The 16,852-nt window shown below is 33.5% G+C and overlaps 1 protein-coding gene and 2 pseudogenes across 1 annotated transcript; all 3 read right to left on the reverse strand.

Annotated features, from left to right (window-relative positions):
- Positions 1-8,306: 8,306 nt before the first annotated feature.
- On the reverse strand, positions 8,307-11,227 carry LOC139847017 (receptor-like kinase TMK4; annotated as a pseudogene).
- On the reverse strand, positions 10,885-12,847 carry LOC139841885 (uncharacterized). The gene is made up of 3 exons (XM_071832272.1): positions 12,257-12,847; positions 11,717-12,154; positions 10,885-11,642 (listed from the first exon to the last, which is right to left on the reverse strand). The coding sequence occupies exons 2-3, from the start codon at positions 11,860-11,862 to the stop codon at positions 11,471-11,473; spliced, it is 318 nt and encodes a 105-aa protein (XP_071688373.1). The 5' UTR covers positions 11,863-12,154; positions 12,257-12,847; the 3' UTR covers positions 10,885-11,470.
- Positions 12,848-13,507: 660 nt separating this feature from the next.
- On the reverse strand, positions 13,508-15,796 carry LOC139847026 (pyrophosphate-energized vacuolar membrane proton pump-like; annotated as a pseudogene).
- Between the last annotated feature and the right edge of the window lie 1,056 nt (positions 15,797-16,852).

A 16,852-nucleotide genomic window follows, 5' to 3' on the forward strand; every position in this document is an offset into this window, starting at 1 on the left:
CTATACAGGGTTGAGGTTGATTCCAAAATATATATAGTTTGAGTTGTGATCAATACTGAGATACGTATACACTGGGTCGTGGATTGATTCAAGATAATATTTATTGATTTATTTCTGTACATCTAACTGTGGACAACTAGTTGTAGGTTACTAACGAGGACAGCTGACTTAATAAACTTAAAACATCAAAATATATTAAAAGTATTGTAAATATATTTTGAACATACTTTGATATATATGTATATATTGTTATAGGTTCGTGAATCAACCAGTGGCCAAGTCTTACTTCCCGACGAAGTAAAAAATCTGTGAAAGTGAGTTATAGTCCCACTTTTAAAATCTAATATTTTTGGGATGAGAATACATGCAGGTTTTATAAATGATTTACAAAATAGACACAAGTACGTGAAACTACATTCTATGGTTGAATTATCGAAATCGAATATGCCCCTTTTTATTAAGTCTGGTAATCTAAGAATTAGGGAACAGACACCCTAATTGACGCGAATCCTAAAGATAGATCTATTAGGCCTAACAAACCCCATCCAAAGTACCGGATGCTTTAGTACTTCGAAATTTATATCATATCCGAAGGGTGTCCCGGAATGATGGGGATATTCTTATATATGCATCTTGTTAATGTCGGTTACCAGGTGTTCACCATATGAATGATTTTTATCTCTATGTATGGGATGTGTATTGAAATATGAAATCTTGTGGTCTATTGTTACGATTTGATATATATAGGTTAAACCTATAACTCACCAACATTTTTGTTGACGTTTAAAGCATGTTTATTCTCAGGTGAATATTAAGAGCTTCCGCTGTTGCATACTAAAATAAGGACAAGATTTGGAGTCCATGTTTGTATGATATTGTGTAAAAACTGCATTCAAGAAACTGATTTCGATGTAACATATTTGTATTGTAAACCATTATGTAATGGTCGTGTGTAAACAGGATATTTTAGATTATCATTATTTGATAATCTACGTAAAGCTTTTTAAACCTTTATTTATGAAATAAAGGTTATGGTTTGTTTTAAAAATGAATGCAGTCTTTGAAAAACGTCTCATATAGAGGTCAAAACCTCGCAACGAAATCAATTAATATGGAACGTTTTTAATCAATAAGAACGGGACATTTCATTATGGCCGTTGATAAGACAGCGTGTTGTAACATCGTTAAAGGGATGAGGGTTACGTAATGTCCAACAGTCCCGTAACAATCTAAAAACCTCATTTCTTACCACAATTACCGACTCCGTCACTTGTGGGAACGTTTTATTTAATAGTTGTAGCCCGATGTTCTTGTTCTCACTTTGGTGAGAAGCGAACATTACTAACCCGTAAGCATAACATGCTTCTTTATGTTGCATGTTAGCCGCTTTTTCTAAATCACGAAGTCCTATATTCAGATATATTGAGTCAAAATAATTTCTTAACCCGTTGCGTAAAATAGCATTTGGGTTCCCCGCAATATATGCGTCAAAGTAAACACATCGTAACTTATGGATTTCCCAATGTGATATCCCCCATCTTTCGAACGAAAGCCTTTTATAAACCAAGGCATTCTTGGAACGTTCTTCGAATGTCTTACAAACTAATCTCGCCTTAAATAGTTGTGCCGAGGAATTCTGACCGACTCTAGACAAGATTTCATCAATCATGTCTCCGGGTAGGTCTCTGAAAATATTGGGTTGTCTATCCATTTTGTGTTTTTAAACTGTAAAATAGACAAGAGTTAGATTCATAAAAAAATACTTATTAATACAAGCAATTTTTACATATATCATAAAGCATAAGCACACTATATTACATATATTATACCACACGCATACAACTATCTTATTCCGACTCGCTCGTTTCTTCTTCTTCGGTTTTGGTTCGTTTTGCCAAGTTTCTAGGGATATATGATGTTCCCCTAATACGAGCCGTCGTTTTCCACATTGGTTTAGAAAAATATGGTGGTTTAGAGGTTCCTGGGTTATTGTCACAACTTAAGAAATACGGGTGTTGACGATACATATAAAGTTCATCGGGTTTGGAATCGAATTTCTCTATTTTTATGCCCTTTCCCTTATTGTTCTCTTTTGCCTTATTAAATTGTGTTGGGGTAATTTCTATAACATCATCGGAATCCTTTTCGGGATCCGATTCATCGGAGAATTGGTAATCCTCCCAATACTTTGCTTCTTTGGCGGAAACACCATTGACCATAATTAACTTTGGTCGGTTGGTTGAGGATTTTCTTCTACTTAACTATTTTATTATTTCCTCCACTGGTTCTATTTCTTCTTCCAGTTCCGATTCTTCTTCCGGTTCCGATTCTTCTTCCGGTTCCGACTCTTCTTCCGGTTCCGACTCTTCTTCCGGTTCCTCTTCGGGAACTTGTGAATCAGTCCACGAATCATTCCAATTTACACTTGACTCTTCATTATTATTAGGTGAGTCAATGAGACTTGTTCTAGATGTAGACATCTATCACATAATATCAAACACGTTAAGAGATTAATATATCACATAATATTCACATGTTAAAAATATATAGTTTCCAACAAAATTTGTTAAGAAATCATTTTTCAAGTAAACACGGTCGAAGTCCAGACTCACTAATGCATCCTAACAAACTCGATAAGACAAACTAATGCAAAATTCTGGTTCTCTAAGACCAACGCTCGGATACCAACTGAAATGTCCCGTTCTTATTGATTAAAAACGTTCCATATTAATTGATTTCGTTGCGAGGTTTTGACCTCTATATGAGACGTTTTTCAAAGACTGCATTCATTTTAAAACAAACCATAACCTTTATTTCATCAATAAAGGTTTAAAAAGCTTTACGTAGATTATCAAATAATGATAATCTAAAATATCCTGTTTACACGCGACCATTACATAATGGTTTACAATACAAATATGTTACAACGAAATAAGTTTCTTGAATGCAGTTTTTACACAATATCATACAAGTATGGACTCCAAATCTCGTCCTTATTTAAGTATGCGACAGCGGAAGCTCTTAATAATCACCTGAGAATAAACTTGCTTAAAACGTCAACAAAAATATTGGTGACTTACAGGTTTAACCTATATATTATCAAATCATAATAATATACCACAAGATTTCATATTTCAATATACATCCCATACATAGAGATAAAAATCATTCATATGGTGAACACCTGGTAACCGACATTAACAAGATACATATATAAGAATATCCCCATCATTCCGGGACACCCTTCAGATATGATATAAATTTCGAAGTACTAAAGCATCTGGTACTTTGGATGGGGTTTGTTAGGCCCAATAGATCTATCTTTAGGATTCGCGTCAATTAGGGTGTCTGTTCCCTAATTCTTAGATTACCAGACTTAATAAAAAGGGGCATATTAGATTTCGATAATTCAACCATAGAATGTAGTTTCATGTACTTGTGTCTATTTTGTAAATCATTTATAAAACCTGCATGTATTCTCATCCCAAAAATATTAAATTTTAAAAGTGGGACTACAACTCACTTTCACAGATTTTTACTTCGTCGGGAAGTAAGACTTGGCCACTGGTCGATTCACGAACCTATAACAAATATGTACATATATATCAAAGTATGTTCAAAATATATTTACAACACTTTTAATATATTTTGATGTTTTAAGTTCATTAAGTCAGCTGTCCTCGTTAGTAACCTATACTAGTTGTCCAACGTTAGATGTACATAAAAAAATTGATATATATTATCTTGAATCAATCCATGACCCAGTGTATACACGTCTCAAGCTAGATCACAACTCAAAGTATATATATATTTGGAATCAACCTCAACCCTATATAGCTAACTCCCACATTACTGCATATAGAGTGTCTATGGTTGTTCCAAATAATATATACACATGGGTCGATATGATATGTCAAAACATTTGCATACGTGTCTATGGTATCCCAAGATTACATAATATATTAGAATATATGTAAAATACAATATAAGTTAGCTAGGATATGATTAATATAGATTTGTTACCAATTTTCACGTTGCTACAACAAGAAAAATTATCCAATTTTGTTTTACCCATAACTTCTTCATTTTAAATCCGTTTTGAGTGAATCAAATTGCTATGGTTTCATATTGAACTATATTTTATGAATCTAAACAGAAAAAGTATAGGTTTATGGTCAAAAATATAAGTTACAAGTAATTTTTGTAAAGGTAGTCATTTCAGTCGAAAGAACGACGTCTAGATGACCATTTTAGAAAACATATTTCCACTTTGAGTTTAACCATGATTTTTGGATATAGTTTCATGTTCATAAGAAAAATCATTTTTCTAGAAGAACAACTTTTAAATCAAAGTTTATCATAATTTTTAATTAACTAACCCAAAACGGCCCGCGGTGTTACTACGACGGCGTATGTCCGGTTTACAGTGTTCTTCGTGTTTCCAGGTTTTAAATCATTAAGTTAGAATATCATATAGATATAGAACATGTGTTTATTTGATTTTAAAAGTCAAGTTAGAAGGATTAACTTTTGTTTGCGAACAAGTTTAGAATTAACTAAAGTATGTTCTAGTGATTACAAGTTTAAACCTTCGAATAAGATAGCTTTATATGTATGAATCGAATGATGTTATGAACATCATTACTAACTCAAGTTTTCTGGATAAAGCTACTGGAAATGAGAAAAATGGATCTAGCTTCAAAGGATCCTTGGATGGCTTGAAAGTTCTTGAAGCAGAATCATGACACGAAAAACAAGTTCAAGTAAGATTTCCACTCGAAATAAGATTGTTATAGTTATAGAAATTGAATCAAAGTTTGAATATGAGTATTACCTTGTATTAGAAAGATATCTTACTGTAAATAAGAAAGATTTCTTGAGGTTGGATGATCACTCTACAAGATTGGAAGTAAGCTAGCAAACTTGGAAGTATTCTTGATTTTATGAAACTAGAACTTGTAGAATTTATGAAGAACACTTAGAACTTGAAGATAGAACTTGAGAGAGATCAATTAGATGAATAAAATTGAAGAATGAAAGTATTTGTATGTGTTTTTGGTCGTTGGTGTATGGATTAGATATAAAGGATATGTAATTTTGTTTTCATGTAAATAAGTCATGAATGATTACTCATATTTTTGTAATTTTATGAGATATTTCATGCTAGTTGCCAAATGATGGTTCCCACATGTGTTAGGTGACTCACATGGGCTGATAAGAGCTGATCATTAGAGTATATATACCAATAGTACATACATCTAAAAGATGTGTATTGTACGAGTACGAATACGGGTGCATACGAGTAGAATTGTTGATGAAACTGAACGAGGATGTAATTGTAAGCATTTTTGTTAAGTAGAAGTATTTTGATAAGTGTATTGAAGTCTTTAAAAAGTGTATGAATACATATTAAAACACTACATGTATATACATTTTAACTGAGTCGTTAAGTCATCGTTAGTCGTTACATGTAAGTGTTGTTTTGAGACCTTTAGGTTAACAATCTTGTTAAATGTTGTTAACCCAAAGTTTATAATATCAAATGAGATTTTAAATTATTATATTATCATGATATTATGATATATTAATATATCTTAATATGATATATATATTTAAATGTCGTTACAACGATAATCGTTACATATATGTCTCGTTTCGAAATCCTTAAGTTAGTAGTCTTGTTTTTACTTATGTAGTTCATTGTTAATACACTTAATGATATATTTAATTATCATATTATCATGTTATATATATATAATATAACAATGTATTAATATGCTTCATATATATTTAGTAAGACATGGTTATAACGATAATCGTTATATGTATCGTTTCGAGTTTCATACGTCAATAGTCTCCTTTTTAAGTATATAACTTATTGTTACTATTTTTAATGAGATACTTGATGATCATTATATCATGTTAAACATATATATTTATTCATTTATGTATCATCATGTCATATACAACTTATAGCGTTCGTGAATCATTGGTCATACTGGGTAATCAGACGTTTACAAAATTTCCGTTTCAATTAACCAAGTCTTAACAAGTTTGATTGCTTAACATGTTGGAAACACTTAATCATGTAAATAACAATATCATTTAATATATATATAAACATGGAAAAGTTCGGGTCACTACACATGTTTCCCCGCTCTCTTATACAAATTTATACATGTCCAAGGGGTAATTCGCTTGATTGCTTTCTTTGATTTAGTTTTCAGGTTCTTTTTCACCTTAAACTGTAATGGAGACTTGCTAGTTTCTTGAGATGATGTCCATGATCCTGCAGATACACATACACAATGATGAGTGTACATCAATGAATCCCAGTAAAGAATGTAACCAAGTCAAACCAACTCAACTCATAAATAATTATAGTAAAATACATCATAATATACATAGTATACAGATTACATATTTAATTAGTAAAACCAATGTACATATTACAGATCACATATGATAATATTAGGTAATCCTAACCTAAACCTTAAACATTATAATCTAAATCATAAAATCTAAACCTTACACCCTAAAATCTAAACCATACACTTTAAACCCTAAACTCTTCTAAATCCTTTGATTTATTTACTAAATCTAAACCCTAACCCTAAACACTAAAATCTAAACCCTGGAAACTAAACCCTAAACCTTAACCTAAACCCTAAATCTAAACTCAAAACCCTAAACCTAAACTATAAACCCTAAAATCTAAACCCTAAACCCTAAATCTAAACTCTAAACCCTACCCTATACCCTAAATCTAAACCCAAAACCTAAACTCTAAACCCTAGACCTTAAAACCTAACCTAACCCCTAAAAACTCTAAACCCTAACCCTAAGCCCTAAAATATAAACCCTAAACCCTAAATCTAAATCCAAAACCCTACACCCTAGAATCTAAACCCTAAACCCTAACTTAAACCTTAAATCTAAACCCAAAATCCTAAACATAAACTCTAAACCCGAAAATCTAAACCCAAAACCCTAAATCTAAACCCTAAACCCAAACCTAAACCCTAACCTAAACCCTAAACGCAAAATCTAAACCCTAAACCTAACCTTTAAACCCTACACCCTAAATCTAAACCATAAGCCCTAAACCCTAACCTAAGCCTTAAAAACTCTAAACCCTAACCCTAAACCCTAAGCCCTAAAATATAAACCCTAGAATCTATACTTTAAACCCTAAACCTAAACCCTAAAATATAATCGTCATACCTGATGTTATAGTCGATCCTATGAACCCTAAATTTGTATGAAAAAAAAGATAAATCAAATTCGACATGCTTGAAAATCATGGTGAACAAATCGATTACATATTTAATTAGTAAAATCAATGTACAAATTACAGATCACATATGATAATATTATAGGTAATCCTAACCTAAACCCTAAACACTATAATCTAAACCATAAAATTCAAACCTTACAACCTAAAATCTAAACCCTATTCTATACATATTATATACTGACCGACACTATTCTATACTTTTGATAAATATATACTTTTTCGATATATAAAATTCGAAAAAAGATATACCATTTAAACGTCGATTTGCTTATTTATTGTTAAAGTGTTTTAGATGATACTCCGTTAGTATACATTATAATCATGGTTTTCTCACCAAGTGTAGCAAAAGTCACTGTAAAACACAACAACCATTATTTAAAACAGAAAAGAACATGCACAACATGAATCCTCACAACTTATCAATAGGCTTAATCTCAGCAACCTAACCGCATGTTTGAATGACATCGTCAAATGCAAGATATGGGAATGAATTGCATATATGGCACTGCATAGAGAAAAAATAAACTATTTAGAATCAAAAACTTTTTGGAAGTTAATATCTGATTGCACCTTAAAGAAAAGGTCCAACAAATATTCTAATGCTAGAAGTTAAATCTTTTAGAAAACAAAGTTCTTTTACGTTTTAATAATTGTTAGCATCATGATTGATTGTACACTGCCCAGCACAACCCACATCAACTAATTTAATCTCATTAGTAAAAATAGCTGGCTTTATTAAGAATCCCACTTCAAACAGCCTGGAATTCAATCCATGTTTCTAACCCATTTAGTATTCCATCTATTTAAATTAACAAAATACCAAATTTGGACAAAATGTTACTTACGTCTTATCAATAATTTAATGCACAATACCAATTTACTCTAACTGCTAAGATTTGGTCTTACCCATATCGACATACAACTTTTAATTCATGTTCTGCACGTCCCTTTATAATTATGACCCAGATTTAGTCATCTAGTTTAAAAAAGTTATCTTTTACACCCCACATACAACCAAAAAGAAGATGATCTATTATACATTTTAAGCAAAAATAGATTGTAATGCATATGTTACAACTGCCTAACAAACTGTTCGTGTGATCCTAACGGTTACAAATTTGCCCATACGAAAATAATGAACATGAAAAACATAAATAAAAGAATAATGTATTTCAATTTAGCCATTTAAGGCGACAAAAAATGAAAAAATTTCAACAAAATCAAGCTCAATCGACAGTCCATAGGTTCAAATGAGTCCGCAAATCCCGAAGGTTTAGACGGTATACTCGAATGCGTAAATGACACATCAAACCTTCTAGAAGTACCCTCACCTGCTTGCCATATTTGTAGTGCTTGAGGAAGGCTCATTTGTAGGTCAATTCCATAACCATCATCTTCTTCAGGTCGTGAAGGTTTCCATTGTTCTACAAGTGGGCCCAATACGTTCACTGCATGACCCATGTCGGGTCTTTGAAACAATTCGCGGGCCATCCAGTGACCCACAAGCTCGGCTACTTTTGTGATGGAATCAAGTGTTTCTTCATCTTCGGTTTCAAGGGTTAGGTCAATGGCCTTTAACATGTTCTCCTTTGAAATAAGGACCCTTCTAAACCAAGTTACCAAATGACACTTTTCATCGGGCATGGTTTCGTCTAGTGCTTTTCAGCCTGTTATTAGTTCCATTAATACTTACTCCGAATGCAAAAACATCCACCTTGGTAGTTACTCTTCCAATAGTTGTTTCAATTGAAGAATAAAAAAGTGTTATTGGAACAAAAAAGCGAACAAATTTAAGTTGTTTGATCAATAAAGCTATCAAATTTAAGTCGTTTGAACAAAAAAGCTATCAAATTTAAGTTGTTTGAACAAAAAAGCTATCAAATTTAAGGTTTTTACAGGCACTTTAATGCCAAAATCACAAATCTTGAAGGCAAATGGGTAAACTAAGTTCACTTAAGTTGTTACAGGCTTCTTTAATGCAAAAATCATAAATCTTGAAGCCAAATGGGTAAAAAATGTATCATTTAAGTAGTTACACGCTTCTTGATAAATCTTGAAGCCAAATGGGTAAAAAATTGGCTATCAAGAAAAAGAATCCCAAAGACAAATTTTGTGTCTTTTACAAATCTGGCTAAACTCAAAAAAGTTTAAACCTTAAAACCAATTGTGTAGAAAGAACTTGTCATTTTCACTGTTTGATCAACAAAGTTTCATACTTTAAGAGATTTTTGGCTTATTAAAGTCTCTTAGCCATAGTTCCAAACTCTTGAAACACAATACAAAACAAATTTTGCCAGTTTAAAGTATGAAACTTGAATGCCAAATTCACAAATCTTGAAGCCAAATCAGGAAAAAAAATTACTACATCATTTAACTTAGCTGATAAAGAAAAAGAATCCCAAAGACAGATTTTGGGTCTTTTACAATTCTGCCTAAACTCAAAGAAGATTAAACCTTGAAACCAAATGTGTTGCAAAAAACTTGTCATTTTCACTGTTTGATTAAAAAGTTGCATACTTTAAGAGTTTTTAGAGTTATTAAAGTCTCTTAGCCATAGTTCCAAACTCTTGAAACAGAATACAAAACAATTTTCACCAGTTTAATAGCTTCAAAGGAATTCAAATATTACTAATGATTGAAACAAGAAAGTACTCACCAGCATACTTGGGCGCAAGATAACCAAACGTTTCAGCAAGTTTAGTCTTAACGGAGTATTTACCATCAGGCGCGTTTTTAACCAATCCAAAATCCGCAACCTTTGCTCTCATATCATCACCAAGAAGAATATTAGACGGTTTCAAATCTCTATGAATAAAACTCGATTGTGCTAAACTATGCAAATACTCAACTCCACGTGCCACATCTAAAGCTATCGAAACCCTTTGTTTCCAACTCAAAAAACACGTGTTATGTTCTCTCCATTCAAACAAATGTTATGTTAATGTCCCTTGTGGCATGTACTCATACACCAAAAGTCGCTCGTTACCATTAATACACTATCCAAGTAAAGCAACTAAATGTCGGTGTCGGACTTTTGTAAGCACCGCAATTTCAGATTGAAATTCGATTAACCCTTTGGTACCCATTACACCCGATTCCATCCTTTTAACCGCAATTTTAGTTCCATCGTGTAATTCGCCTTTATAAACTACCCCAAAACCACCTCTACCTAAAAATGTTTTTTTCACTAAAATTATTTGTTACTTGTCGAAGAACTTGAATCGAAATCACAACATTACCACCTTCAAAACTATTCATTTCACTATGATTATCACCACTACTTTGACTCTGCAACTCACTTAAACCACCACCATAACCATTTACAGTACTTGTAGCATCACTTGTTTTTATTAACTCTTTACCAATTTCGGGACTCTCGACACGACCAAACTTTTGGTGTCTCTTTTTAACACAACATTTGTAAACAACAAAGATAATAATCCCAACAAAAACAAGAACGCCAAGAACAATCCCAACATTAGTTCCGGTCGAACCGGTCGAACCAGGTGAGTTATGAACCGGTCCACTAGAACTTGGTCCGTACCCAGGTGGCGCGTTAGGTCCACCCGAAATAACTTGACCTATAAACGGATTATCATTAAAAAAAACTTCACATCATTTCGGAATTTTGGTATAATACCAGAAAGATTATTATGTGACACATCAATTTGCTTTAAATTAGGCAAAGATGCCTAAACTCTAAACCCTAAAATCTAAATCCTAAATCTAAACCCTAAACCTAAACTCTAAACCGTACACCCTAAATCTAAACTCTAAACCCTAAAACTAAACTTAAAACCTAAAACCTAAAAACTCTAAACCCTAAACCCTAAAATATAATGATGCCACTTTATGCATGTAAAATTACGGAACCAATAAATAATTTAGATCAACAATTTCCCCTGCCTCACCGTTTCCTGCCTGCACCATAGGTGTTTTCGCAGCTGAAAAAAAAACTATAAAAAGACTGCGGATTTGACCCGCCCATTCCAGTCAAACGGGTTGAATCTTTTGATTGACCCTACAGACAACATAAACAAATGAATCATCAAACAATATAAATCCATCAAATTAAAATTACATATAAACAAATAGAATAGTATCATCACAATTCACAATATATATTATTAAAAAACAAACTCACATTATATTATATTATGAGGTGGTAAAAGTTCATAATGGGTCTATACAAGGTGAAAGATGCAATGTCTCTTTCGAACTCGAATTCAACTGAGATGATTGAGGGGGTGCTAACTTAAGAAAATCTCGAGTCAGAACTTCGTTTTCGTTGACGAAACTCTTTGTTATCGGATCGGGTCTGACGACTGACATTGAAGGACTATCTCTGCAATAATCACAAATTTCAACCACTAAAACAAACAGTAACTTTGTAGTAGACAAATTATTGCATATATTCACCTGAAAACTGGATATGCAGGCTCGATAGTAGTAGTACCGCCATTGCTAAAAGAAGCTAATTCGTCTGATCTTGAAGTGGGCGGAAACTTGCAGTGAAAAGGTGGAACTAGCACATTTTCTAACGAAAAAAGATATGGCCTTTTCATGCCAATTACCCGTCATTAACCACCATCAACAAATGTTGTATTAATTTAATAAAAAAAAATCAACTCTAACCAACATCATGGCCTAATAGATCACATTTTAATGCAAAATGAATATGACAAACAAACTAAATGAATTTAAATACAAAATGTGTCACAAATAGTTGAAAAGGTTATATAAAAGAGAAAAAAACACATTTTCTTCCTCTGGCCACAATGGATAGTTTTGGTTTGAAGGGGGCTCAAACTGAAAATTCGCAACAGATGATGATGAAGTTGTTGTTGAAACATTCACCTACACAAATTTACAAACTTTATCTCAAAATCCTATCTTTATATAAAATCTAACAACATAGACAAAGATAATATAAAAAACAAGGAAACCGAAAAGATTTACCATTATTTAAGAATTAGGTATTTGAAAAAGTCGTGGTCTTTGTAGCATTAGATTAGGTGCAGGAGGCCAAATCGGTGCGCTGGATTCGTGTGTCACACCCAGATTTGGTGATAAGGTTGCACCTGTGTATCTAGAGTGGTCCAAGCCATAATTTTGATTCTGACTCTATTTATGTTTCTCACCATCAAAATAATAATCATCATCATTCCATAATCTACACCAATTACCACCGATACTACCACCACTTGTCAAATTAGCCGACTTCAAAACAGAGCCAGATGTATCGGATTTGTTCAAAACCAAAGGATGATGATTAGGTGGCAAAGGTGGTGGCAATGGAATCGAACATAAAGAAACTGGTGGCTGCTGCCTAAAGTTAGGAACTCACCACGAAACCTGAAACCCTAACTTCACATACCAACAAATCGTTCGTGTAATTAATAGTGACCTATCAGACGAAGGTGTTTGCAACAAAGGCGGTGACGGTGCGAACGTGATTTGGTGGCGAAGAAGGTAATGATCGGTGGTTAGGAGACGTGAAATTTTAGAATAAGAAGATACTTGAAATTTGAGAGGATGAGGCGGATACGTTTTGCGGAATGGAAGATGTTCTTTGATAATGTTGAATGTAACCCCTAATTTTGTTACAAGCTCGGGTGTTTTTTTATTAATTTAGGGGTATTTTAGGTACGTTACTAAAGTTTTTTGATTTATTACTTAATAATCAAAGAGGATGAATATGGACCATTAGATTAAAGGGTAGATTAATGTCTTTTGTTGATCTAAGGGTCTTAAAGGAAGTTTTGTAAAGATTTATTAGTTAATAAAAACCCTCTTTTAAGGTATAAGTAGATAGATACTATACAAACTGATTTGAATTCGAAAACTAGTGAAGGTAAATTCATTTTTGCATATGTGAATATTTATTTATTTATTTATTTATTTTAATAACAATATATTATAATGAAAGTACAACTTACTATTGTTGCAACATGAAGACAAGTAGGGCAAATAGTGTTGAAAGAGAAAAACCCTTTAAAATAACTTTTATTCATGCAAGAAATAGATGGAACACATGATTATAACAGCAGCCAAAAATACTAATTGGCGCAAACTCTCCTCTCATTGGCAAATTCCAAGTTATATCATCCAAAAATACTGATCGCCGCAAACATAAATAGATATAGAGATGCTGCTGCAGGGTTAACTAAGACGACATACTGCTACAACAGGGGACCCACATGCTTGGTCTTAAAAAAGCTTAAAAAGCAGACCACCATGAGTTGCAAAGAACGGTGCAAAAACAAGCGATTCTACAGCCATGAGTTCTATGAGATTTTTGAGAGATGGACCCGATGTGTCCTTCAATGGGTCACCAATGGTGTCACCTATAACCGCAGCCTTGTGTGAATCTGACCCCTTTGGTCCAAGTGATCGTGCATGTTCCGACGCTCCAGCCTGATTCAAATTTATCAAAAGATAAAGCTTTTAGAGAACTATTTGGACACGCAGTCGATTATCAAACGTTAAGATACAGTAACCAAATTACTCATTATGTTCTATCCTGTTAACTAAGCTAATATGAAAGACTTCTACTCCAATATCACAAATTCACCCGGTACCAGGTCTCGCGCTCGGGGGGCTAGATTACCCGAGGTTTTACCTTCTATGGGGAGTCAATGTGCTCGTTCATAGGAGGGTTTCCTTGGTTACCCAAAAAAATAATATCACAACATCACAAGAATATCGCAACAGTAAGATATTTAGACATCTTTAAAAATATTGACATTTTCATATTCAAGAATACATAGGCGTAGATTTTCATACAATTGAGAGCTGTAGATGCGCAGATTCGCATCGATGCAAAAAAGATCAAAACTTGTGACTTTGTTAATTTAAATGCTTCAAAATGTTGTTAAACACTTCAATGAAAATATATAATAGTATAAATACGCCAGATAAGTACACTTATTCTATAACTCAATTGTTTATCACTTAATATATACTCCATTACTTGGTTACTAGGTACTTAAAATTCCAAATATTACCTCAATGTACTTCTTGGCATTGTCCCATGCACCACAGGTGTTTGATGCAGAAATCGCTACCTGCAGTAACCAGAAAGTTAAAAACATTTGACTTTGGAGGGAGTAATCGGAAACTCGTGATTAATCGGGGTTTAATCAGATTGGACGTTTTATACATTTGAATCATATATTTCAAAATTATGTGTAAATATAGAAGAAAATCATAAAAATTAACATAAACTTTAATATAATTGTCTAAAAACATAAACATAATAAACATTAACATAATCATTCATTTGTTCAAAAATTCAAAAATTCTAGTTTAAATTCATATTAAAATGTTGACCATATTTGAATTTGACCGGCTTTGACCAGCAAATCCAATTTTGACCCATTAACCGATTAATTAAACGGATTTTAAAAAATCGCATTGGCCCTCCATGAGACCAGGGATGGTGTTGAATTGTTGACGAACTTCTTCCACCATTTTCAGAGGAGCACTGCCTACACTCTTCATGGTCATAGCTGATAACCCAGTAGGGAAGCATGGCACCAACGATTAGACCAATAAACACTTTCGATGTCAGCACATCAACAATGTCGATTCCTGCACGGCCCACAAACGCCCCAAATAACGCCAGTGATACTAGAGCATCCCAATAGCAAATCCCTAATAGCAAATCCCCGTAAAAGCAAAAAAAAAAAAAAAAAAAGAATAAAAAGAATATTATTTACAAAAAACTACTTGCTATACCTACATACACACTCCGTCCCAAATTAATTATCACCATACAAAAAACACACAATTTAAGAAATGTCATTATCACACTGTACTTTTTCTGTACTTTTTTCTTACTTACAGTTTTACTCTTAATCAATTAATTAGAAAACCATATCATTTTTGCAATTTAATTAATTCATTAGGGACATTATTGTAAACTTCATTAAATTTACCTTCCATATTTGAAAATGGACAATTAATTTGAGACATTCCGAAAAGAATACTGGACAATCTCGAGCGGAGGGAGTAATATAATAAAACCAAAATAACGTTTTTACCCTCACATGAGATGCACATGGGCCAAGTTAACGGAAAAACAAAACGACAGTGAGACGAAGGGACTATTGGCGTTAAAAAATAAAATTCAAGGGACTAGCAACACAAAAAAAGAAGTTTAGGGATGATCCAGGGTAAACCACATGGATGATCGGTGTAATTATGTCAAACTAAATTACAAATCACCTTTCCAATGGGCACTGTGGTGTTACCGGCAGCATCAAAGGCATCGGTCCTCTCACGGAATCTATGGCTCATACAAGCCATCTCGGCTATGCCACCAGCGTTTTCACTGATTGGACCATAAGTAACTATGGCTAGTCCAGTTGCAATGGTGCTCAGCATACCAAGAGCCACAATTGCAATACCGTACATGGCTGCGAAGCTAAAGCTCACAAAAATGCTGACTGCTATCGCAAAAATTGGAATGATGACAGATTTGTATCCCAAAGCCATTAATCTGATTCTTTAAATTCAGATGGGGGAAGGAATACGGTGCTATTAGATGTGTTAAGATGGAAGGTTCCTTTGGTTAGCGATATACGGACTATTATTTTCGGAGCTGATGTGACTGACGGTTTTGTTTGTGCGGTGTCGTCAGGCCGCAGCACGTCAGAATCAACCACCAAGGGGGTGGGTATTGTCTTAATTTTATATTTAGCGGGGCCTAAATCGTACTACTCCTTAGTATGAGTAAGGGAAGTATGATCTAGAGTCGGATTTTTGAGATATTAGTAGAATCGAACATATATTTAAGCCTAAGATAGTTAGGAAGGAGTAGTGGTTACTTAATTTTAGGATTTTCTAATTTATAAGACAGATAAAGTAAATGCGATAAAATTCGTAATTCAGATAAGGTTAAAGTGAGTGCATACTATGACTTCATCAGTTATTCTGCAAAGATTATGGAATGCTGGCTCATGGATAGGCAGAGGCCTTGTATTCATTACACTGGTCCTAAACGCCCCTGTCATAAGACATGTCACTGGGTGCTGTGTTAGGGTTGAAGATTCTGAATAGACAGCAACGTCCCTTACCCCCGACGCCCGTGCAGTCTGACTACAGGCATACACGTTCAGACGGCTCATCCAATTGAGCGACTCGGTTGGGTGAATGGTCTAAACTTTCTTAAGCATAATAGAATACATGGTTTACCATATCCGAGAGACGTGATGTGTTTCAATGCTTTCGTTAATGATTGGTTTTAAAAGATAGTTAGGCCCTTTAAAAAGAGTTCAACCATAAAGAACACCATGGTCAAGTCAAGCTGACTTCCATGTGAAATGTCCCGTTCTTATTGATTAAAAACGTTCCATATTAATTGATTTCGTTGCGAGGTTTTGACCTCTATATGAGACGTTTTTCAAAGACTGCATTCATTTTTAAAACAAACCATAACCTTTATTTCATAAATAAAGGTTTAAAAAGCTTTACGTAGATTATCAAATAATGATAATCTAAAATATCCTGTTTACACACGACCATTACATAATGGTTTACAATACAAATATG

This window comes from Rutidosis leptorrhynchoides, chromosome 1 (assembly GCF_046630445.1).
Source record: "Rutidosis leptorrhynchoides isolate AG116_Rl617_1_P2 chromosome 1, CSIRO_AGI_Rlap_v1, whole genome shotgun sequence".
NCBI lineage: Eukaryota > Viridiplantae > Streptophyta > Magnoliopsida > Asterales > Asteraceae > Rutidosis > Rutidosis leptorrhynchoides.